This window comes from Rattus norvegicus, chromosome 1 (genome assembly GCF_021556685.1).
Source record: "Rattus norvegicus strain SHRSP/BbbUtx chromosome 1, alternate assembly SHRSP_T2T, whole genome shotgun sequence".
In the NCBI taxonomy this organism is placed as follows: domain Eukaryota; kingdom Metazoa; phylum Chordata; class Mammalia; order Rodentia; family Muridae; genus Rattus; species Rattus norvegicus.
This window is the reverse complement of record NC_141534.1, coordinates 5,349,314-5,375,458: the sequence shown is the minus strand read 5'-3', so window position 1 is coordinate 5,375,458 and position 26,145 is coordinate 5,349,314. Positions and strand designations below refer to the sequence as shown.

The following is a 26,145-nucleotide window of genomic DNA, read 5'->3' as shown; positions in this document are numbered from 1 at the left end:
ACCATTCAAATCAAATAGGAGAAGGTGTTTTAGTTTTGAAGAACTGTCAATTAGATATGCGAGATACTATATCCTTGGAGCAGAAGAGAAGATATTTTATTAAGAGAAGAAAGTTGATTTTTATTACTGCTCTTTTTTGTATGTGTTTCATCTTTTGCCTAGGGGTAAAGTTAGATGTGATTGACATTTATTTTTAGTATTTATTATTAGCAGTGGACAAATTAATTGATATATACAGAGTAGCCATTTTATACTTTTAAAGTGTCTCAGCTAGTTTCTACTTCTTTTAAAAGATACTTTAAGTAGACAAATTCTAAGAAGCATTGCCGTGTTTTTAGTGTTAAGCACATTAATATTTTAGTGATTTTAAAGCATTGTTTATTTTGATAAATTAATTGCATGTCTATAAAATGAGGTAACCTCATGGCTCGCCAGAAGTGTGTCTGATCTCATATCCAAAGAACATGAAAAGTGTAACAGTGATTTGGAGTGTTGCTGAGGTAAAACGCGTTGTCACACTTCCCACCAGTGTGACAAATGCTCGAGAGAAAACGTTTGAGAAAGAACGTGTGACAGGGTTCTGTCCATTGCTGTGGCCTCACACTAGGCAGCAGGACGATAGCATCCTCAGCTGTTGGGCTCACCACCCCCCAGCAGCCAGGGAGCAGGCGAGCGTGCTGGAGCAGCAGGCCCTCTTCTCCTTCATCCCACTGGGTGGGGAAGCCTTGTGAGGCGGCTCCCTCAGAGTGAGCCCTCGTGCCCCAGAGAAAGACACGAGTGTGCTCTGCTCATGACTCTCTCAGCCCAGTCACGGTATGTCTGTGGTTGACAGTCACATGAAACAAGTGTTCTGGGTTAATATTGGATGAGGTTTTACATCGATGGAGGAAAAGCAGAACTGAAGTCTATGTCTGCTGTGCCAGCAGAGGGGTAAAGTATTTGGTCGACATGCACACAGCTCCTTGATTCCCAGCAGTTTCAACTTTTGCATCAGCAATTTCCTAGCTTACGTGGTTCTGACAGATTACTCAAAGCCTTTGTTGTTCAGAAAATGTGTCATAAATTAGATATGAGACGCACATGAGACAAATGTGTATTAGCACGCAGTCTTGTGTGCAGCAGTGCTATATAGCTGCAACCACTGCCTTTCTGGTTATTGGTGGATAAAGAGTTTTCTGCAATAAAACCCTTTAAATTCTTTACCTATTTACATAATTAAATCAATGTAATCTTAGTAGAGTGTATAATAATGTCTTCATGGTTGTGTAAATCATAGCTTACAATATTTTAATGTGTTTTTCTTTTTCCTATTGTTAAAGATACCCTATATTTGAGAATCCCTACCCTTTGAGTATACACGAGTCCCCTGTTACATGTTGTGAATATTTTGCTGATTGTCCTGTGGACCTTATTCCTGCACTTTATTCTGTTGGAGCTAGACAGAAACGTCAAGGTTACAGCAAAAAGGTACCAAACCTGAGTTTAACTGTTTAATGCAACATGTTATTATCTTAAATTTGTTTCCTTGAGGTGTTGGTAACACTGTTAAATTTTTAGGAAATTGGTTTTTGGAAGTAAATTATGTGTACTGTGTTCATACCTTCCTAGTATACCTATATATTGTACTACTTATCTGCTATAGAAAATATATATTTCCAAGTCAACATTCAGAGATTTTTTTTATAGGAATGGCCCATCAATGGTGGTAATTGGGGCTTGGGTGCTCAAAGTTACCCAGAAATAATTATTACAGGGTAAGTAAAAGTATATTCTTACCAATTAAATTAGTAATAGTTAATATACTTAATGACAGTTTGAATTTTAATTCATTCAGTAGTAAAGCTTTCTTTTATGTTACAATATAATAGGAAAGTTACTTGTAAGATTTCACTGATTTACAATGATTTTTGCCATTTACTCATCTAAGTGAATGAGTTTGCTAAAAAGTAACAATGTTTTATCCTTCTCTGCCATGTTTGTCCTAGGCATGCTGATGGCTCAATTAAATTCTGGGATGCTTCTGCAAGTAAGTGCCTCAAAGACTTAACTGCTTCTCACATTTCACTGCCGTTCCCTGTATACATGGTGCTCCTAATAACTGTACAAACCACCTTAGATTTGAAAGGACCAGGTTATCAGCCTAACTTATTGGCTTATCCAATATGTGAGCTTAGAATTTTAAGAGAGAAGATATTTTAATGTTATTAGTATACCAAATAATAATTCTCAGCAGTGTTCCAATCTTCTCAAATTATCTTCAGAAATTCTCTTTAGAAGTCAAAAATAGAAGTGAAAATATATTTCAAATCAGAAAAATGTTTATGCCGAATTCTAAGTTACAAAAGTTTATGTTGTCTTTGTAAATAAGACTTCATGATTAGACAGGAGCAAACATGGGAGGATACAGCCTTATGGTTAGAGACCATTTATAGCAAGCATTTATGGGAATCACTTACCTAAGGATAACTGGCCTTTTATAAGGATGTTTGATAAAACTGGTACCTTTAGGGAGAACGTTTGTATATAGAATGTCATTTCAGAAAATAAAATATGTTCTCCATAAGTTTACACCGAGATTTTGTGCCACATGCCTTTTGTAGTTTTTCTTCAGGTTATCTAAATCCTTTGTGAGGGTGGAAATGTCTAAGTGTATAGTATATTTCAAAATAAAGAAATCAAAATATTGTTTTGGTAGGTATAGTTTGGTTTTGCTCTATAATATGAATAGCCATTGTATTTGAATTATTAGTGATTTGATAGAGTTTTTTATTTACAAATTTTTCATACAATATTTGATTATATTCTTTTTCCTCCCTCAACTCCTCCTGGATCCTTCCTACCTTTAAACTCCTCTAACTTCTTGTCCACTCCCAAAATAAGAAATAAATAAGGAATAAAAGCAAACCAAAAACCAATAGAACAAGAAAATGCCAAAACAAAACAAAAAGCATACACACACACACACACACACACACACACACAATGGAGTCTGTCTTGTACTGGCCAAATACTTCCGGGCCTGGAGCCTGCCCTGGAATGTGGTTGATATGCCCAGTGACACCATACTGGGGAATACTGGTTTTCTCTTTTCAGTAGGCATGAGTTTGAGCTTTTGGTGAGGGTTGGATTTTGTGTCTCTTTCCCATTCTCCATGCTGGAACGTTGTCTGGCTTGATCTCGTGCAGATCTTGTGCAGCTGTTACAGTCGCCATGAGTTTGAATGAGTATTGGTACCTTGAATCTTCAGAGAAGGGATTTGATAAAGACATTCTATTTAGGGCTGAGTGCCAAAGTCTTTCAGTCTCTGCACATTGTCTAGTTGTGGGTCTCTTTGTTCGTTGCCATCTACTGCAAGAAGAAACTCTCAGATCAGAGTTGAGGAATACATGTATCTATGGGCATAGCAGCATGTCCTTATGAGTCAATTTATTCCTGTTACCTTATTATAATAATAGCAGTAGTTTCCCCTAGGTGCACGACCTAGGTAGACTTAACTTCTCGGCAACTTTAGTAGTATCAGGTATAGGTTCTGTGTCATGGGAATGCCTTAAATCCAAGTAAGAAAAAGAATAATTGGTCACTTCCAGACCGGTACACCTTAAAAGCAGGCGACTGTTGTAGGTCATGGGATTTGTAGCTTCTCCTCTCATCCTGGGCCCTGGTTCATTAACGACCTGACCTCTGTGTAGTTGAGTGTTGTGCAGGGTGATGGATACGGATCTGTTTCCATTCTTTTACATCCAGCTGTGTGCTTTGCCAGCACCACTTGTTGAAGATGCTGTCCTCTCTCCAGTGTGCGTCTCTGGCGTCCTTCTAAACACTCAAGTGTCACTGTAGGTGTGCGAGCTTGCATCTGGGTCTTTAATAATTATATTCTTCTGATCAGCGTATCTGTTTTCGTGCCAGTATTCCATGTTGTTTTTATTACAGGGTTCTGTAATACAGTGTGAAATCAGTGATTATAATACCTCTAGCAGTTCTTTATTATTCCAAATTACTTTCAGTCAGGCAGATGTGGCACGTGCCTCTAATCCTAGCACTCTGATGGCAGGGGCAGTTTGTTCAAGGTGGAGAATCCTTTCTGGTGTGTTTTTGTATTCAGCTGGCAAGTATTTTATTGGGATTGTTTTTGCGTGTATGTTTTGTGGAACTTAAGGAATGTTGACTGTTGTTCCTCTTTGAACATTAGTAGAATGCTGCCCTGAATCCATCTTCCCCAAGCTTTTTTTTTTTTTATGGTTGAGAATTTTTAAATTACTGTTTCAGTTTCATTATGGATAATAGGTCTGTTTAGGTCGTTTATTTCATTTTAACCTTAGTAGATCATATATATATATCTACACATTCATCCATTTCATTTAGGTTTTCTAGTTTAGTGGAGTATAAATTTTTAGCGTATGTCCTTATAATTCTCTGAATTTGCCATATGCTGTAATGTCTCCATTTTCTTATCTAATTTTATTAGTTTGGATCTTCTTTCAGTATGTCTCTTGATTAATTAAAAATTTGTTGATTTTTCTTAGAGAACCGCATTTTGTTTTATTGACTCTTTGTATTGGGTGTGTTGGTTTCTATTTCACTTAGCTTCAGTCTTTATTTCTTGCTATTTCCTCCTCCTCAGTACTATCTCCTCCTCCTCAGTACTCTCTCCTCCTCAGTACTATCTCCTCCTCCTCAGTACTCTCTCCTCCTCAGTACTATCTCCTTCTCAGTACCATCTCCTCCTCAGTACTCTCTTCTCAGTACTATCTCCTCCTCAGTACTCTCTTCTCAGTACTATCTCCTCCTCCTTAGTACTATCTCCTTCTCAGTACTATCTCCTCCTCCTCAGTACTATCTCCTCCTCCTCAGTACTCTCTCCTCCTCCTCCTCCTCAGTACTCTCTCCTCCGCAGTACTATTTCCTCCTCAGTACTCTCTCCTCCTCAGTACTCTCTCCTCCTCAGTACTATCTCCTCCTCAGTACTATCTCCTCCTTCTCAGTACTATCTCCTCCTCAGTACTCTCTCCTCCTCAGTACTGTCTCCTCCTCAGTACTATCTCCTCCTCAGTACTATCTCCTCCTCCTCAGTACTATCTCCTCCTCAGTACTATCTCCTCCTCAGTACTGTCTCCTCCTCAGTACTATCTCTTGTTTTTTTTTTTTTTTTTTTTTTTTGGGAAAAGCTTTCAAGTATGTCATAGATAAGTTGTCAATATGCGATTTCTGTAGTTTGTTGGTGTAGCACTTAGTGCTGTGTATGTGCTTCTGAAAACTGCTGTCATTGTCCCTACTGGTTTGGGTGTCCTGTGTTCTCTCATTCATTCAACTCTAAAATTCTAATTTCCTTGATTTTTTTTCTTGACCCAACTTTCATTCAGTGGTGAGCTGTTCGATTTCCATGAGTTTGTCTACGTTCTGCCATTTCTTTTGTTGTTATCACCAAACTGCAATTGACTGTGATCAGATAGGGTGCAAGCGCTGCTTCAACTTTTCTGTCTGCTAAGACCTGCTTTGCGTCTTAGTGTGTGGCCAACTTTAAAAAATTGTTGACAGGCTTCTGAAAACACTATCTTCTTTAGTACTCAAGCAGATTATCTTTGATGTCTGTTAGATCCATTTGATTTATGGCATCTTTGAGCTCCAGGATGCCCTGTCTACTGGCAAGATTATAGCATTGAAGTCTCCTACCCCAACGATCTCTGTATGAGGTTCAATATGTGATTTTTTTTTTGTCTGTGGAATTGTTTCTGAACATTAGGGTTTTTTTTTAATTCACAGGCAATGTCCTTTCATATCTCTTCTGATTAATTTTGGTTTAAAATCTTATTTTGTAAGATATTGATGTGACTATACCAGCTTGCTTTTTTAGGTTCATTTTCTTGGAATACATTTTCTATCCTTTTACCCTAAGGTAATGTCTATCCTTGATGGTGAGATGTATTTCTTGGATGCATCAGAAATATGGATCATATTTTCTAATCCATTCTCTTAACCTATGTCTTTTTATTGGGGAATTGAGACCATTACTATTGAGAGCTATCAGTGATTTGTCTGTAAGTTCCTGTTATTTTGCTGTAGTAGCAGCAAAGCTTCTTTCTTTGTTTTTTCCTTTGATGAACTGTTCTAGTGTTGTTTATTCCAGTATCCTCTTAGAAACTGTTAACCTTCTCTTCAGACTGAAACTTTTCTTGTAGTGTTTTTTTGCAGGGTTGTATTAATGGACAATAATTACTTGATTTTGTTTTTATCATAGAATGACTTTTCTTTCTCTATCAGTTGTGATATTTTGGTGCATGTGGTGGTTTAGTTTGGCATCTGTAGTCTCTCAGAGATTATAGTCTCAGAGCTTTCTAGTTCTCAGAGTCTCCACTGAGAAGTCATGTGTTATTCCCACATACCTGCCTTTGTGTCACTTGCTCATTTTCCTTTGGAGTTTTTAATGCCCTTTTTTGTTCTATACATTTATTGTTTTGAGTACTGTGTGTTGGGGGAATTTCTTTTCTGGCCCTGTCTATCTGGTGTTCTGTATGCTTCCCATACCTTGATAGGCATCTCTTTCTTTAGATTGAGTAAATTTTTTTTCTATGGATTTGTTAAAGATATTTTCTGTGCCTTTGACCTGGGTTTCTTCTCCTATCACTACTCTTATTATTTTTAGATTTTTTTTTCTTCTCACAGTATTTCAGATCTCCTAGATGTTCTGGTTATGGATTTTTCTTTTTTAGATTTAATATTTTCTTTTACTGAACCATCCAGTTTTTTTAATTTGTCTTCAAGACCTGAAATTATTTATTCCATTTTTATCTGTAGGTAAGATTTTAATTTGACTTCCTGAGTTTTATTTCTGCTTGCATTTCATTAGTTTTCATTAGTTTTGATAAATTCTACTTTCATGTCGTGGATTGCTTTCATTGTTTCATTGAACCATTTGTATCGTCAGCCTTCATTAAAGCACTTATTCAGTTCCTCTTTAATGGCCTTGAACATTTTCAGAATTGCTATTTTTACATCCTTGTATTATGCTGCAGTTAAATTCTTTTCCTGGGTGTCTGCTACACTAGGGTTGCTAGCTCCTAACGGAGGCATATTGTCTTGGTTGCTCATGTTGGTGATTTTACACCAGAGTCTAGGTATCTAGAGTCATGACTCTTAAAGCGCGGCTATTTGGTGTAGATATTTGATCTTGTCCTGGGTGGTTGTTCCATTCTTTGCCTGCTGTTGCCCACTCTGGGTTCTAGCCATTTGTGGAACCTATGGCTTCCTAAATCGCAGCAAAGTATGAAGATTCTAGGTCACTGATAAAGAGAGATTAATGGTTTGCAGGGAGCCAGTCACAGAGAAATGGCGATGGGCAAGAAGTATCTGAAAGCGGTGGCAGAGAAGAATTAGCAATTTTTGATTTTTCAACTAAAATTTGTAATATACTTTTTTCTAGTAACTCTACAAGTACTGTATAAATTAAAAACATCTAAAGTATTTGAAAAGTCAAGAAATAAAGATGACAGACAGAACACCGACATTGTAGATGAAGATCCATATGCCATTCAGATCATCTCCTGGTGCCCAGAGAGCAGAATGCTGTGCATAGCCGGAGTGTCGGCTCATGTCATCATTTATAGATTCAGCAAGCAGGAAGTGGTTACAGAAGTCATCCCGGTAATCACCTCAGAACTATCTTTTTATCAATTGTCTGATATTTTTAAGCTTTTAAAAACTGTTTAGTAAACAGTTTGCAGTTGCTTTTGTATAAAAATTTTGGAAGCACATTAGTATTTAAATCACCACATATTTTATGAAAAATAGCACTAATTTAATGGATTATCTGAATCTTTAAGGGTATTATATCTTTTACTTAAGGAATATCAACTTATTGGTATCCAATATATTCTATAGCCATGATGCTTATGTGGGTACATATGTGAACTCATATCTATGTACACAAGTTTTTAAAAATTTAGTCAAAACTCTTGTTTTACTTTTAAATATAGCTTTTTTTCTTTTTTTTAACTTTTAAAAATATTTTTTCTGGTACGTTATAATACAATGAGTATTAACTATTAGTAATAGGTAAACAGCCATTTTTTTTATGACAGATGCTTGAAGTCCGACTGTTATATGAAATAAATGATGTGGAAACGCCGGAGGGTGAGCAGCCACCCCCTTTGTCCACTCCCGTGGGCAGCTCCACCTCTCAGCCCATCCCCCCTCAGTCTCATCCGTCTACCAGCAGCAGCTCATCGGACGGGCTTCGAGATAATGTACCGTGTTTAAAGTAAGTTGCAAGAATGTAGGTCTGTTCTATATGTTACCTCGTAATGCGTAGCACTAGGCCTTCCCACGGTCTCAGTCAGGATCTACATTTAATGTGGCTCGTGGGCGTCTTCTCTAAAACCTGAGGGTCCTGCTTCCTTTCATCCTCACGTTGGATTTTTCTCTTCTCGGATCATAGTGTCACTTTATTGTTACTTAAAAGACTTTATTTTTGCATCATTTTAAGACCATACTTGTTAATGCAGGGATAAATTAAATAAATGTTTTGTCTTCATTTTTCTGTTTAGTTAATATTTTTGAGTAGTTAAATTCTTAGGATATAGAGGAATAAAGCAATGTAAATAATTAGAGTCATTGAGTTGCACAAAGACTGTATGACTCGCAGTGTTACATGGAAAGTATCGGAAGTCACAGTGGGACAAGATCCTTTTCATGGGGTATTCAGAGTAGACAGGTCGACAGGACACCATTCGTTCTAACTAAAGAACTAGGCATTGTCACTTTTACTGTAGATCTTCCAGAATCTCTTCTACTACTGAGTACATGGTGATTGGCATCAGAATGGCCATATAATAAAAAAGCCACGCCCCCAAAAGGCAAACAGACTTAAAGAAAAATCACAAGTATGTTTAAAGTTCACTCTTTACAGAAGTTCATAGGTTCTTGAAAACTTGAGAGCATAGATTTTAAATGAGTGATTATCAAGTAAGGATGATGTTGCCTGTCTCAGGATATGTACCATGTCTGGAGACATTTTTAGTTTTACAACAGGGCGTGGGATCTGCTGTTGATGTTGAGTTGGTAGAGGGAAGCCTGAGATGAGGGTCACGTCTGCAGTGGGCATAGCAAAGAATTGCTTCCTTCAGAATGGGGGAGTCCAAGGGTCCCCATGACTCCTTCACCACCTCTCTATGCTCACCCTTCCCGTCCTATGCCGCCTCCTCTCCCACGCACTTCAGAATGTGTTTCAAAAACACACATCTCCTTTTAGCTACAGTTACAGCATATATTGTCTAGAGTGAAACTTACGGAATTTTATGCTTTTTATTCTTTTATTACTCAGTACTACTTTAACACTAAATTTGTAAATGTTACTATGATTTTTGGTTTTATGTTTTTAGTTTCTGATCATTTTAGAGGTGGCTAAAGTATAATTTATCTTTTATGTGCATTTGGTAATGTTAGTTATATGAAGTAATCTTTTAAAACATTTAGCACAATGTTATTACATAAAATGTGGGATAATTGTGTCACATCAACAAACTTAGAATACTTTAATTCAGGCTTTGAAAGTACTTGTACCTCTACATGTTTATAAATATATTCAGGAGTCTAAAACAAGAAATCAGTTTCCTACCCAAGGGTAAGGACCATCAATAAATTGCTTTTCCATGCCAAGAGAGGCTAGGGAATAGTTATGACAAGGGACACAGAGTAGCAAGACCTCTGACCTTGACTTCTCAGATAAAAATAAAAAGCAGGTGTCGGAAGCGAGTCTCTGTCCTCTGACTTTGCTTAGGTGAGTGTTTTCCTAGTTTTTGTACTGACTGAAAGAACACAGAGAATAAGTTAATAACCAGGACATCTTGTTAGTACCCCCACCAGTAAACTGAACACAGCATGGAGTCTAACTGCTACCGCAGACTATGACCTAGTCCACGCCCTCATCTTACCCTCACGCATGTGACTCGGGCCAGGGTGGAAGTCTAAAGTAGCTCTTGAGGGGATCAGGAGTTCTACCTGAGCAGCACCATGCTCTGTGGAGAAAGAGTCCTGTTGGCTTCACTGGGCTGAGGTGTAGGTGTGGGACCACAGGGGGACATGTGCTAGTCGTGAGGGTCTAGCTGAGCTTTGTATGTCTGGTGTGGTTTTTTTTTTCTTTTCTTCACTAAATGATTAGAATTTGTTAATAATCTTAGTGTCAGATATATTTGCATATCAGAATACAGGTTTAAATTACAATAGAGTTTTAAAACATAATTTTTAAGTATAGCATAATCATGATAAAATATATTATAAAATAATGACCCAACTGACAGATCACTGGTTCTGGCCTTCAGTAGAACTCCACAGTATGGCTGTAAAGACTGAAATAGTGCATGACAACCATTGCCTTCTTTCTTTGCTCAGTTTCTCTCTTTAGAGACTGTGTATCAGTTTGTTACACAAGACTGACCTTGAATTCAGGATCCTCCTGCCTCATTCACACACTTGTTTATTTTTTTTAAAATTAACGTTTGAATACTTTTCAAGTACCTTAGTATGGTGCTGACAAACTAGTTTTCAGTGATTGTCGTAATCTATATTCAAAGACATATTAAAGAAAGAAAAGTAGCCTCTTAGTAGAATATTGTATCAGCAGTAAGCAGCGTGTGTCTTTGAGACATTTGTCTAAATTTGACATATTTATGTCTGACATTTATTTGAGTCACAGGAATTTTAGTTGAACCCTCCTGTGATGGTTTGAATGTTTGTGGCTCAAGGAGCGGCACTGTTAGGAGGTGTGGCCTTGTTGGAGAAAATGTGTCATTGTAGGCATGGGCTTTAAGACCCTCATCCTAGCTTCCTGGAAGCCAGTCTTCTCCTGTTTGACCTTGGAATTACTTTCCCATTTTAGTAATCTAAAATTACTAACTTTATATCATTTTGATCTACAGTCCAAAAGGCTAATATCTAAAAGAAAGAAATAACTCAAAAATGGTTGAAATATAATTAATCTTGAGATATTGTTTATCATGCACAATGCTTCTGTGACCTCACAGCGTTGGGAATGAGTTGGCAGGGACGAGGAATAAAGAAACATCAGGCACAAATACAACACAAATACAGCAATGTTAGCATCTGGACTCCACCCACATCAGGAAACGTCTGCTTTGCATCAGTCAGTAAATGAGGATGCAGTTCATTTAATCTAGGTGGTGGGGCTCTGTGGGGAGCGTCTCAGGCTACAGCTGGTGGGAGAAGGAGCTATGGTGGACACTTTCTTCAAGCACGGTAATAAATGTCCGTAACTGACCATGGAAAGACCCTTCCCTTTCGTGGCTCTGAGGTTTCGTCCTTAACATGCAGTGCTCACCTCTGCAGCACACATTCACTCCGGAGTCCACCGGTGTCCCACAATGCCTTTCTACATTACTGCGTATTTGTTTAAAGAAACATTATTGGAGCTGTTTTATTTGTCCCCTTTACCAATCTACTTTCATGCTTTTTATTTAGGTACTGTAAGCGTCCCTTTTCAAAGTACTTATCTAAACAGACAGTTGGGTTTTTTTTTAAATTGTGACTCTTCTAAACATGATTTTGACATTTTAAAATGTATTTGTATGAATTATGGAACCTTTTATAAAGTTCTACAGGTTGTCATTAACAAGTAAGCAAGTTGAACATTTAGAATATTAAAATCCTAAGTTAAACAGTTATAGACAAAAATTTATGTCTTTCCCACATTCTGTTTTTAAAATCTAACATCTCTCATTTCTCCTTTAGTTAGATTTATTTATTTATTTGTGTGTGTGTGTGTATGTGTGTATATGTATGTGTGTGTGTGTGTGTGTGCGTATTTGCACATATGCATGTCCACAAGCCACGTGCAAAGTCATTCATACATGGGCACAAGAGCAAGCATAAAGGTCAAAATGACTGTAGGAGTCAGTCCCCTCCTTCGGTCGATGGGCGTCAAGGTCGGATTTGGTATTTGACCACAATCACTTTAACCTGCTGAGCCCTGTGGTCGGTTAGTCCCTTTCTAGTGTTTCTTGAACAGGCTTCTGATTATTGGTTTGTTTTACATTTCTGGGGATGGACCTGAATTTTCCACACTGGGAAGAGCTCTACTCCCTAAATATTACCCCAGCTAACCCAGGTTTCTAATTTGTTGGTATTGTTTTAATACAAATTAGAGGTTTTGTATCAAGTTATTTAGACAGCTTTTACTTTCTTAATTACCTTTTTCCATGTCTTAGCACAGCGGAGTTTCTAGAAGGTTTATTTTGCATTCGGTTATTGGGTATGTCGATGTCTCTGGCTTTCTGTGTACACACGGGTATAGGTGCCTGTGGAGGCTATAAAATGCCATCAGATTGGAGCTGCGATTGCAGTTGTTAGTCGCCTGACATAGGTCCTGTGGTCTGAATTGTGGTCCTCTACGAGAGCTTCAAGTGCTCCTAACTGCTGATCCATTTTTTAGTCCTGTACAATGAGTGTTGTGTATTCCCATCTGATCCAGCCTGTACATTCTGTATACCAAGCACAGAAGTGCTTCCTTGAGGCTTGCCTTCTGTGCCAAGTTTAGACAAGAGTAGCCTCATTTGGACAGCCTACACCTGTGTTAAGGCTGCCTCTGCTCAGAGGTCAGATGCCTCAGTTGTTACATTAATTTCTTGCAGTTGACAAGTGCAGGTGTTTGATGACCGATTCCCTGAAAACTGTCAGAAATTATGTCTCAGCAGAGTACAGCTCTGAGGACCTACAGATTAACCAGAAGTGACTGCAGTCTAGTGCCCAGTACTGTATGCACAGTGACTCTCATTCTCCTAGAACCCTGGACAACCAGCTCTGACCTCTTTCTTGGTCAACACATCACTAACTAATGTCTTGGTCCTTCCCACTTGAGAAGTACCAGCAAAATGATTCAAAACCCCCGCAACTTAGTGTAGTTGCAGGCCACTCAACAATGAGTGGTTTTCTTGCTGTCCCTTATACTCTGTCAGGCCAAGGGAAGAGCCAAAAAATTGTTAAAGACTAGACTTGCAAGAGGCTGTGCAGTCCAAGCGACTCCCAGCTTAAAATGTGGTTACACACGCAAACAAGCTGGTCTTATGGCTTATGTATTTGTACTTCACATGAAGTTTGCTGATACATGCATGGCAAGTATACCATCTAAGTTTTCCTCAGTCGCACATAAACCCCTCCCTCACCCCTGTTTTCTAATATCAGAGACTTAACCGATACAAGTTTAGCAGGAACTTACACATTCTTTCTGAGGTTTGAGTGTTTAACTCCTATCTGCTGAGTGGTTCTAAATGTATAGATTCCTATGATCTCCTCAGACTTAACAGATATTCCTCTGGAACTAACCTGTCACACTGACATTTAGTCACTTTGAATGTAGAGTTGCTGTGATTTCCCATCTTTTTGATTCAACCTCTCACTTATTCATTTATTCAGCAAGTGTTAGATACCTTCTTTGTTACAGACGATTAAAATCAGCCCAGGATTTCTGCCTTCCTTAGCTGCTGAGTCAGCCAGCATCTGAATCAGGCAGTACCTACTTCTGCCTGATGGCCTAGGTTTGATCTCTAGATCTGTATGACGGAGGTGAAGAACTCCTGCAAATGGTCCTCCTTGCATGCATGTGCGAGCATTACTCACACACAGTAAAAAATTGGTTGATACCTTCCCAAGACTGATAAGCTATATCAAGTCTAACCTCATAATGTTTGCTAAATCTACTGTAAAATATTATTTCATGTCAGAACAATCCAAAGAATGTTCTAGTTGGTCTGCCTTTTCTGCTGCTCTGCATGGCATATATCCACCAACAGAGCCTCAACAGTCAGAGAAGGGCTCTGCTTCGTCTTAGATGATGAAATAGTTACCCACCAAAAGTCAGTCAGTTGTTCCTACTTGGTTTTGAATTCCATGGTGTGTTTTCGTGATTTTAAGCTTTATGTTGTCATGCACTTTTAAAATTTTTCCTCTCTGATTTCTTGTTTCTGCTTTCGCTCGTCCTCTGGCCCCCCCTTCCCCTGCTCTGTGTTCTCCCCGTTCTCTTCTCTACTGTTCCATCCTCTCAGCCTCCCCACATGGTAGCCATGATCTGCTAGTCCTTTCCTTCAACTTAGGCGTGTGCTCCCGTCCACTGCTAGGTCAAATACTTCTAGAACACAAGACTCTGATTTTTACATTTTAGGAAATCTAGTGCTGTTTCCTGTATCAAGATATTCTTGCATGACCACGTATGATTTGACGTTCATAAGAAAATCAGGTAATTGGAATTGGAAGTGTTAACGTTAATGTGTCTTTCTTTCTTTTTTTTTCCAGAGTTAAAAACTCACCACTTAAACAGTCTCCCGGCTATCAAACAGAGCTAGTCATCCAGTTGGTGTGGGTGGGTGGAGAACCCCCGCAGCAGATCACCAGCCTAGCACTCAACTCTTCCTACGGATTGTGAGTAGCAGGAGTTTTGTTTTGTTTTGTTTCCTCAGTCTCTTTATAGTATTCCCTGTAAAATGTGGATGTAAGTTATAAAAGTATAAGGAACTTAGGCTTCATTGTGTCATCACCTAAAATGTTGCTGTGTGACTGTAACCTCAAACTTTATTCGATGCCTTTTTCGGGACATAGTTTTGTCTTGAATAGATCCTGTGGCTATGTACTGTGACCACACATACACAGTGCGAGCCAGTACTCATTGCAGGTGAAGTGCAAAGTCACATACCCTTGGCACCGTGTTCCTGCGGAAACAGTTTTCTCAGCTTCTCTTAGCCTCTAGCATAAGACTGTATAAATGGATTCTGTAGTTAACAGTGCCATTTCTTGTCTCTGCCCCCAAAGTTAACTCGTGCACATTGTAAGGACATAGCAGTGGTTGTAACAGGATCCTCATCTATACACAGCCCTCAGTGTTCTCAAGCGTTGTTACTAAGAAGATAAAGCACGTGTTAGGGCCTTTTTATTAGTAAGGAGCTGCTTCGGTACTGTCTAGTTACTGAAGTATTTATCTTGCATATCCCATCTTTGTCCTCAGGAGTCAGCTGTCCTCTCCCCCAACCCCATCCCCAACGCTGTCAGCCATCTGTGTCTTGGAGTCACACATCCAGCCCTGACTGGTTATGAGCTGAGAGGCCTCTCTGATATCTCTCATTGGTTGCTTTACACCAGAAGAGCAGAAGCCTCTACCTTCTAAATACTTTATTGAGCATAACCATTCAAATACAACAGCAAACAGCAGATTAAAAGCAAGAGTCAATAGGAAGCTTGCAAAGTAGTAAGAATTAACCAATCACTTATAGGACTTACTGTGTTTGTGCGGTTGTTACTTGGTGGGAGTTTCCGCACTCTGTATGTTTTAATTAGTTGCATAGACTGTGTAAGTGTAAATCCATATTTAAAGCTTCAAGCGATGAAGTCTAACTTTCTGCTCCCTTTGTGCATCATGCACGGGGTCATACCTGGACCTGGGGACGGCTTCCCTTTGAGTTCATTACCGGCTTTTCAAAGCCTTATCCTACTCTGACTGTGAAGGTAACTCCTCTGTACATGCCAGCTTTCACATACCCCACAAGCTCTTAGACTGAATAAGCAGCCTTTATTCTTGAGAGATTCCACTGTAGCTCCTAAACTGTAATGAAGAAAGTATTTGAACACCTCAAAGGGAGCCTCCCAAGAATTATACTACCTTTTTATTTTGACAGAAGAATTGCCAGAGGTTACCCCAATCTATCATTTCATTTTCCAAGTGGCATCTATGTTCTTCTCATAGATGTTACATTGCTTAGTGTTGGAGGGTTTATTTCTGATAAAACTTTACTTCTGTGTCACATGTTCCCAGCAATGGTACTGATACCTGGTTTAGTATTGTAGACATGTGTAGATTTAGTATCTACAGACATGTGGGCAGTTCCTCGAGAAGGGCACGCCCTCTGTATTCCCACGCCTACACTTGTCTTTAGTTTCAAGCAACTGCAGCGAATCCCCAGAGCCCAAGGGTCATTCTCTAACCTACACACACACACACACACACACACACACACTCACACGCACACACACACATACACACACACTCACACACACACATACACACACCATACACACACACACATACACACACACATATACACACACACATACACACACTCACACACACATACACACACACTCACACACACAGAGAGAGAGAGAGAGAGAGAGAGAGAGAGAGAGAATAAAGATTTTTCTGACTCATCACCCTATTTTCTTCAGCTTTAGGGTTTTTATTTCTTCTCAATAGCTCATTTGCACTAAAGTACGTCTGCTTTTCCTGTTGCCAGGGTGGTTTTCGGCAACTCCAATGGCATTGCAATGGTTGACTACCTCCAGAAAGCAGTGCTGCTCAACCTCAGCACCATTGAACTATACGGCTCAAATGATCCTTATCGGAGAGAACCGAGGTCGCCCCGCAAATCTCGACAGCCTTCAGGAGGTAAAGGAAAAACGCCCTGAGCTTCAGCTGCTGTAAACACTCACATGCGTGTGACCCTGTGTCCGCAACTGCCTCAGTTCAGCAGCTCTTCTGATGTGAACCGAGTGTGAACAGCCACCGCCTAGCTAGAGACACAAGTCTTAGGCTTGTGTTCCTATCACCACTATGTTTTCTTGTTCTTAATAATCTAGGGTTTCCTTTAATGCCTGGAGAGAATCAGCATAGTGCTAGGACTATATTTCCATTTATTACAGAGTAGAAATAGATTTCAAAGTTGCAATTTTTTTTTGTTTCTTGTAAGCCAATAATTGAGTTTTAACTATTTAAGTCAAAGTAATGAAACCTTGTGTGAAAGTTTGACCATAGAGGTGATTATATACCAGTTAAAAAAAAAACTCTCTAGCGTTCTTCGGTGTTTGCTAAGTATCTAGTATTCATATTAAAGGTTTTAATGCTGATACCTCTTAGAACATAGAATACAAGTATTTCTAGCTAGGTATCCTGTACTCCTTGCCTATTTTCACTTTATGATATACAGCAAATAATATTTTACATTATTAGTTTTACATTAGTTACTAATGAGACTTCTCACAATAATTGAAATGTGAGCTCAGTCTTCCTGTGGGCCTTCCCAGCTAGACCAAGGGTAAAGAGAACCCTACTTAGGCTCATTTAACCTTTACCTGCAGAATCCGGGTAAGCACTGGAGTACTGTTTGGGGAACTGGTCTAAACGTTCTCCTCAGTCCAACAGAATCAAAGTTCACATTCATTCAGAGCCATCAGAGGGGTAGAGTATTTGACCAACATCTGCAAAGCTCTGGGCTTGACAGGCAGCACCACAAATATATGTTCGTGTACACACACACACACACACACACACACACACACACACCCCACACCACATAGACAGCACCACAAATATATGTTCATGTGTACGCACACACACACACACATATATACACCACACACACACATATGCACACCACACACACACACACACCCCACACCACATAGACAGCACCACAAATATATGTTCATGAGTACACACACACACTCCACACCACATGGACAGCACCACAAATATATGTTCATGTGTGTACACACACACACACACACACACACACACACACTCCATACCACATAGACAGCACCACAAATATATGTTCATGTGTGTACACACACACACACACACACACACACACACACACCCCATACCACATAGACAGCACCACAAATATATGTTCATGTATAGGCACACATCCACACACCACACACACATGCACACACCCACACACCACACACCACACACACACACACACACACACACACACACACACACACACACACAACATTTTTAAGTTCTCTCTGAGATTATTTAATTGTTCTCAGAACATTTTTGGCTAATCATAGCTACCAAGTTGTAAATACATGAGAAAACTAAAAAACAAGCAAACAAACAGAAGAGGCAATATTAGGTTTTTCTATCATTTTGCTTAATGGTCGTAATTTTCTTTTCTGAGTTTGTTTTGCATTTTTTGTCTGTGAGTCGGATCATTTTGTCATGTATTATCTTCAGCAGAAACTCTGTTCCAACCATGCCATTCTAGTGTCTGTCTCGTTTCTTTCCCTCCCCCTCATCCATCGCTCACTGAGGTATGCTGCTTGGGACTCCTTGCATGTGCGGCCTTTCTAGCTTGTATTCTGAATCTGTGAAAAAACTCCGCTCTTCTGTCATAAGTAAGTCATTTATGTCTTGACATTTTTGTTCTTTGTAAAATCACTGCTGCCTTTTTTATTTTTCTTACTAACTTTATATCTGAGAGACTAAACTCATTATTTCGATTTATCTCATAACAGCTATTTAAACAGTATGCCCCAACCCAACCTCTTTATAAAGCAAAGGCAAAAATATTTATACAAGAATATCGGGGGCTGGAGAGATGGTGATGGTTAAGAGCGCTGGCTGCTCCTCTATAGGTCCTGGGTTCAATTCCCAGCACCCACACGATGGCTCACAACCATCTGCAGTAGGAGCCGATGCCCTCCTCTGGTGTGTCAGAGGACAGCAATGGTGTACTCACCTACATAAAATAAATAAAATCTTCTAAAAAGAATATTAAAATATTTTCATTGAGGTTTTTCTAGAGAAGAAAAATTCAGATTACAAGCTTGTAAAACTCTTACTAGTCTTAAACTTAATTACCCCCTTTATACTTTAGGAAGCTTGTATTAAATTGCTAGTAATTAAATGTCCCAACTTATCTAAGGATAGTGACAAGTTTTATTATACCATTAAATTTTTTTAATTTTTCTCCTTCCCTACTTTATTCCATAAATCCAATAATGTCATTTATATTCTTATTTGCTTCATTGTACAAAGAAGGATTAGACATTAGGCATATGAGAATTATTTGAAGGTTTTATTAGTTTAAAATATTTCCCATTGTCATTATGCCTCACTTCATAATTATTTAAGCTTTCATAATAAAAATTAAAATTGTAGGCCCGGGGATATCCATGCCTGTGGAGAAGAAGCTCTGCCTCATGGAAGCGAGGGGAGGGAGGGTCAGTCACTTGTAAATGGTTCCAATAATGTCTTGAGAATAGTTGTGCCTCTAAACCCAAAAAAGTCTTACTTTTCTTATAAAATTAACTGTACAATAACTGGTATTAAACTTCTTTCATTGTACTAATTAATTAGTGTTGGGGTGCATGCCCACAAATTTAGGGTGCCGGAGGCTGAGGCATGAGGATATCCTCAAGCTCAAGGTTAGCCTGCTGGTACCCTGTCTTAAAACTAAAAGGTTATGCGTCAAGGAGTACACCTGCCCACGCCGCCACCTCTCTCTCTCTGTCTCTCTCTGTCTCTCTCTGTCTCTCTCTCTCTGTCTCTCTCTCTGTCTCTCTCTCTCTCTGTCTCTCTCTCTCTTTCTCTCTCTCTCTCTCTCACACACACACACACACACACACACGCACACGCACGCACACGCACATCACACACCAGCAGTGGACCTACAGACAGATGCTGTGGCACCTACCTAGCTTACTTGCTGCTTGCTTGCCTTTCGTACTTCCTCTTCTTTCCCTCAGGTTTTCTTTCTTCTCTGTTTGTAGTGAGTTCTTGATCTGTAGCACAAGTACCATCACACTGTTCTTCAACTTTTTAATACGTCAGTTTGAATGGAGAATTGGATTTCCTACCAACAGATATAGTCCATTTGATTAGGACTCTAGGGTCACTTAGGGATTTGATTTATGAGATAAAATATTATCATTTAAAGTGAGTACGTTAATTATTACATTACAGTTGAATTACTACTTGAGATATGGATTGAGGCTTCATCATGAAAACTGTAAAATTGTCACCAGGATGCCATTTCAGACCTTCTGGATATTGTGGATTTTTGTCTTTAGCATGAGGCACAGTTAGATTATCAACCATCACTAACACTAAAGTGAACAATCAATATTTCTATAATTAAAGTTATGTGTATATGGTTTGTCTGTTTCTAAATGTCTGACTGCTGTGCATTCCCTCCCCATGTTGTGATATGGCATGGTGTGTCAAAGCAGTTTATAGCTCTTGTAGGGAGATTAGCATCTGCACCTGTACGAACTGCTTGACCATAAGCACTGCAGCACCGTGAGTGTAAGGCCAGTAAGCAAGGCTAGTGTTACTAGTGACTACTGGGCAAGAAGGTGTATACTAGGATGTCATGATTCACATCTTGTGCAGTGAGATTTCAGCATAAAACTGAAAGAAAGAAGTGCCTAATTTAAAGTTAAGAATTATTTCTAGAATTTACCCTTTAATATTTCAGATCAGGTTAGCTGTGAGTAATTGAAGCCATAGAAGGTGAAATCATAAGAAGTGTGTGTGTTCAGTGTGATGGGTTCAGAGTCAAGATTGTGAAGGGGTGCTGGCAGATAGGTCAGCAGGTAAGACACTTGTCGCTAGGCCTTATGACCTGGGTTCAGGAGCAAGCGAATGAGCTCCTACAAGTTCTCTTACAACCTTCAGGCATGCATTGCACACACTCTTCCTCACACACAGATGCCCATGCATGCACATGAAAGAAAGCATAGCAGAGTGTTTGGAAGATGGCGGACAAACATTACCTACACCAGTAAGTCCTATGTCAACTTGTAGCAAAGCCTCACTTCTAAATACTGCCAAGTAAAGCACTCTTTGCCCTTAAAGAAAATGCGGTGAAGAACTAGGAACCCAGTTAAGAAAGGACGGCTTTAACTGATGGTTGAAATTTCTTGGGTTTTCATCAAATAGTACAATGCCTTTTCCTTCTGAGAAGTTTAAAGACTGACAGAAGTTACAGCCTGAGCTACTTCATTGGAATCAGGATGATTATATGGCACGCAAGGATGCTAAGAGAATGGAGTTTTAAAGGTGCCTAAATTGGTAAAGGTAAAAGCTTGTAAATATTGGTTAATCTGATAAATGACTTATTCATCGTTCAAGAGTTGCTGTGTAGCTGATGCTGCCAGTGTAAAGAAGATGGAGATGGGGGAGTGGCATGGCTCAGTGGTTAAGAACCCTCTGGCTCTTGCAAAGGACCTGGGCTAAGCTCCCAGCACACACACAGTAGCTCACAACCCCCTGCCTCAGGCACTGCATGTAAATGACACACAGACATAGGTGCAGCCACACACCAAGACACATGAAATGTGAACAAATAACTTACTGAAAAAGAGGACCTGGAGGTGACTGGGCTACTAAGGAGGCTGAGCAGATAGAGGGGCTCCCTATGGGAACCTGGAAACCTCCATTTAATCTCTGGACCCACATGGAGTTAGAGGGAACCACCTCCACAGAATTGTCCCCAGTGCCTGGAGGGTGAGGGCAGGCATAGCCCTTGAGTTCACTGTCCAACCCAGCAGCCATTAATGAGTTCAGTGAGGCTCCGTCTCCAACACTAAGGTGGAGAGCAGGGAGAGGGAAGGCAATCCATGTAACATTCGCCCTCCATACATGCATGTATGTGTGCACCACATGCGCCTGTGCACACATGCAGTAGATGAATATGCACAATTAGCTATAGAAATGAGTTTCCATTGTTAGGACCGCGTGTGTGTAGACTCGTTTTTCTCCTTCCACCTTCTTACCTGCCTTCCAGGGCTTGAACTCAGATTACCAGGTTTGGGTTGTAAGTGCTTTACCTGATAAGCCATCGCTCATGCACAACATTGACTCTTAAGTCTGAGAACCACATATTTCAGGAAGTTAAACAGGTGTTTAATGGTGAATTCTGTGATATTTTTTCGAAGCAGACCAGCACCATTGACTCAAAGTCCCTAGTTCAACAGGACACTTTTCATGATAGGTTGACGTAACCTGACGTAGCAAACTGCCGTCTGTGAACAAGTCTGGCCCACCACTGAGTCTTCAGGTAGTTTTACTATGGCAATGCTGTGCTAGTTCTCATGACTTGGCACGCCTAGTATAGAGTACACACTCTGGTAATAGTTCTCTCATAAGTCCACTGTTACATACTTTAAATAGTAAATTACGTTTCCTATTGGGGTATCTGAAAGAGAAGGCAAACTTACTAAAATCGGCACTGTTTAAAGGGTAATTACTGCGCTTGGCAGCAGGATAGGTTGAAAATTATAACTCCTACTTTCATTGTTTGGGTGTATTTTACTATCAGGGTTTCACTGCAGCTCAGCGTCCTACTTTGTGATTGCTCCCCAGGACGGCCGTGCAGTAAGAGAGGGAGCACATTGGGTACAGCCCGTATGGTGACTGCAACACTTGGCAAACGTGACTTCTTTAACCACAACTTACTGTGTGACTGGAGTAGCAACTGAAGGGGGGGAAGGCAGAAGAGGAGGTAAAGGAAAGGAAAGATGTCAGAGGATAGATCTACACCTCCACCATGCAGGGCTGGGGGAGCCCGATCCCAAGCAAAAGCAAAGAGATGGAGAGGGCTTCGGTGTTTCTGTCTTTAACTCATTTAATGTGATACAGTATAGTTAACATTCATATTAAATTATATCAGCCCACTTTCTTTAATTGAGCCTCTTAATCTTTTCCTAGACTATTTTAAAATGATAGTTTTATCTGTGTGTGTGAGTGAGAGGTGTGCATTGGTATTCACCAATGGAGTTTCTTCAATTATTTCTAGCTTGGGGCGGGGGGCCGTGGTCTCAAGAAAATCAGAGCTCACTGATTTGTGTATGCTCCAGAGATCCACACATCCCCACCTTATCAGTGCTGGGATCCCAGATACCTCACAGCTGGCTTTGTGTGGTCTTAGGATCTAAACTCAGGTCCTCATGCTTGTGGGGCAGGCACTTGACTGACCAAGTCATCTCTCCAGCCCCTGAAATGATATTTTCTTACACAGTGTTTTCTGAAGTTCTATAGAATTTATAGTGCATTGAGAATGTAGCGATGACAAAAATACTGAGAGATTAAAATCCCCAGAGTTACTATTGTTGTAAATACTTGTGACTAACCATATTTTGGTTGTAAATTATCATTGTCATTTAGAAGTCTTCAATCATAGTCCTATCTCAAGTATTTTGACCAAGAATTGTGCCAGGTTGAATACAAAACTAAAATTAATCCTGTGGTCTTAGAATTAAATACTAGATATTTTTAAATCTGGAACTCTCGAATGATGACAATTTTTAAAAACACTGATTCTCAGTCAGCAATGAAGATTGATAATACATAATTTAACCTATAAAACATTTGATAAATGAAATTTGATACTAAGATTGTCTGAAAATTATAACCATAAAAGCTTTCTTAGCAACCATAGCAATTGTGAGATTGATTTTTTTTAAATAATAGGAAAGCAGACATTGCTCCCATGAACATATGTGGTGTGACACCTTACTCTCTTAAGCTTTAATGTGCTGTCCAGTTTCTGAGCTAATCCAGAATTCCCAACAGTCTCCCTCCTATTTTAATGATATGTGTGTGTATGTGTATGTGTGAGTGCATGTGTGCTCATGCATGTACATTTTTCATGTATGTGTTTGTCTATGTGAATGTATGCTTGCATGTGCTTGTGTATCTATGTCTCTATGTGTATGTGTATCTATTAGTGTGTCTGTGTCCATCTGTGTCTGTGAGTGTCTTGTTTGTGTTTCTTATATATCTCTGTGTGTGTATATGCGTGTATGTGTCTGTGTCTTTGTGTCTTTGTGTGTATATGCATGTGTGTGTGTGTATGTGTGTGTGTGTGTGTGTGTTTCCATCCATTGACTGTCCTTTAGTCTGTGTTCCTTGAACATGGGCAGGGAAGGTTATTTACTTGAACAAGATCAATTTACTAAGTAATGAGAAATATGCTCCCTCTACCTCAATAACCATTAGCTGCCTATTGTTCTGCAAAGAGCAGGGGGCGTCATGACCCCCTTCAAGGTTGATTGGGAGGTTGATTGGACGAGTCACATGGGCCTCGTGTAACTACTACTGTGAGTTCATGAGTGCAGCAACAATGTCATGTTCAGAGGACAGCAGTTGGCAGCACCCACTCCTGACCTTCAGCTCTATACCCTCCCTGCCCACACGTTTGCACTGTTCCCTCAGCCTGGGAAGAGTTAGTACATGATTTGTGTAGGGCTGAGCACTCAAAGCAAGTTGGACAAGTTAGGAGTCCCTTCCTTAAGTCTTACCCACTGGGAAAAGATACTCTAGGACGCAGAGGGCGTTGGCCTGTGAGTGTAAGCATAACTGTTCAGAAGGCCTTTGGGGGCTGCTGAGATGGCTCAGTGGTTAATAGCACTGGCTACTCTTCTAGAGGTCCTGAGTTCACTTCCCAGCAAATACATGGTGGGTACAACTGTCTATCTATAAAGGGAGCTGATGCCCTGTTCTGGCCTGCAGACGGATACAGAGCAGACCACTCATACATTAAGTAAATAAAATTTAGGGGGAAAAAGATAGTTTGACACTCTATCAACTTAGCAAAGCAGCAGTAGTAGATTTTACACACACACACACACACACACACACACACACACAAACAGAGAGAGAGAGATAACATGCACAGACACACATTCATACACACAGCTGCGCATACACACACCACTATGTATGACTATGCACACAGACATGTATATATACCTAGATGCACACATGCTACATAAGCACATGTGCGTGCACACACACGCACACACACACACACGCACATGCATACACACACATGCATATACACACAAAGATACAAAGACACACACAAATACACACATAGAGATACATAAGACACACAAACAAGACACTCACAGACACACACGCACACACGCACACACCATCACCTCCCTGGCACAGAGTTTTGATCTCTTTTAGAGTCCGAAGCATGAATCTCCTCCTGTGGTCTGGCCTCAAATCCAATTAGAAGTTGGTTTGTTCAGTAACCCCATGAGTGTTGCCAGTGTTTCACACCATGCCTGGCAAGTCAGCACCATAGCTCAGAAGGTCAGCTGTGTAAGGTTTTTGGTAACTTTTCCCTGGAAGCCCACATAGTGCTTTGCAGTGCTACAAAAGCTAGCCAGCAGGGAGGAAGCTCTGTTCCTGCTTGGTTTCTGTGCAGCCGAAGTTTCTGTGTCTTCAACTCTTATCCTCTCGTTCTGACAGGCATCACGGAGTAGCATAGCCTGTACTGTTTGGGGTGGGGTGGGGTTCTGGCACCTTCAAACCAACAGCTCAGAGGGAGGCATCTCACACACAGTGCTGGCGGTTTTGTTTAGCAGTCTGACTTCTGGGGGCAGCATCATTCACCTCTGCAGGGTGCCTGCCTTTACTTTCCTTATTATTATTCCTCTTTATGAGCTGGTAACTTTCCATGGGGCTTGTTCATAAGCCTACGTCTTAGTTAATCCTTTCTCTTTACCTCCTCATAAAGTACTTTGCAGCGTTTTTTATAATAATTCAGGCCAACTTATAATATGGATCATATATAATTTAAATAATTCATGTCTAGTTGAGAAAATTGTTTAAGAGGTTTAAATGTGTGATATTATAGTTTTTAAGAGGGATACTGTATAGGATAGGTAATGTGAAGTATAAATTTAAGAGATACGAAATGTTTTCTTAACTATTTTAAAATACTTAAGTGATATGGTCAAGATTTACTTGAGGAAAACCTCTTAGAAATTTAAATTGAGGATTCTTGGGATAAAAGAATCACCAAACTTAAGCGTTTCTTCTTCCTTGCAAAATTCAAAAGAGCCTGCCACGCCTGCACCCTGGGGCTTGGTGGATCCTGCGTCATGTCTGCTGTCCTTAAAGGACAACACAGGAACTCCCTGAGAAAGCCGTTTCTACATCTCTTGTCCAGCAGGCGACAGCTGTATTAGTTCAATGTGTTTGATTGCCAGGATGTTCCCATGGCAAGCCCCTCACTGCCATAGTCTGTCAGTCTGCCCTCAAGTGGTTCCTGGTGAGGTGGGCCCTGTAAGAGGGAGAGGAGTTGTGTAAAATGGAGTGGGTTCATTAGCTCTTGGTTTGCCTTTCAGCGGGCCTGTGTGATATTACCGAAGGAACTGTCGTCCCAGAGGATCGCTGCAAATCTCCGACTTCCGGTAACCTGGTTTTACTTCATTAATAATTATTAATCTTTTAAAAACTAAGATGACATATTGGTATATCTTTTCATCAACACTTAAATCTACATATGAGAAACATCAGCTGTCTTTCTTAAAGTTTTAACTGCTTTAATAAGTAAGAAGAAGCAC

General features: G+C 39.9%; 1 protein-coding gene across 10 annotated transcripts in view; it reads left to right on the top strand.

Annotated features, from left to right (window-relative positions):
- Positions 1-26,145, top strand: part of Stxbp5 (syntaxin binding protein 5) — a 152,786-nt gene that overhangs the window by 94,834 nt on the left and 31,807 nt on the right. For 8 of the 10 annotated variants that reach the window (NM_178346.2, NM_030843.3, NM_178345.2 and 5 more), the window contains 8 exon segments: positions 1,320-1,467; positions 1,687-1,754; positions 1,986-2,026; positions 7,418-7,638; positions 8,076-8,254; positions 14,296-14,421; positions 16,284-16,435; positions 25,927-25,992. In NM_178346.2, coding sequence (NP_848036.1) covers positions 1,320-1,467; positions 1,687-1,754; positions 1,986-2,026; positions 7,418-7,638; positions 8,076-8,254; positions 14,296-14,421; positions 16,284-16,435; positions 25,927-25,992 — 1,001 coding nt within the window. 10 annotated transcript variants of the gene reach the window in all.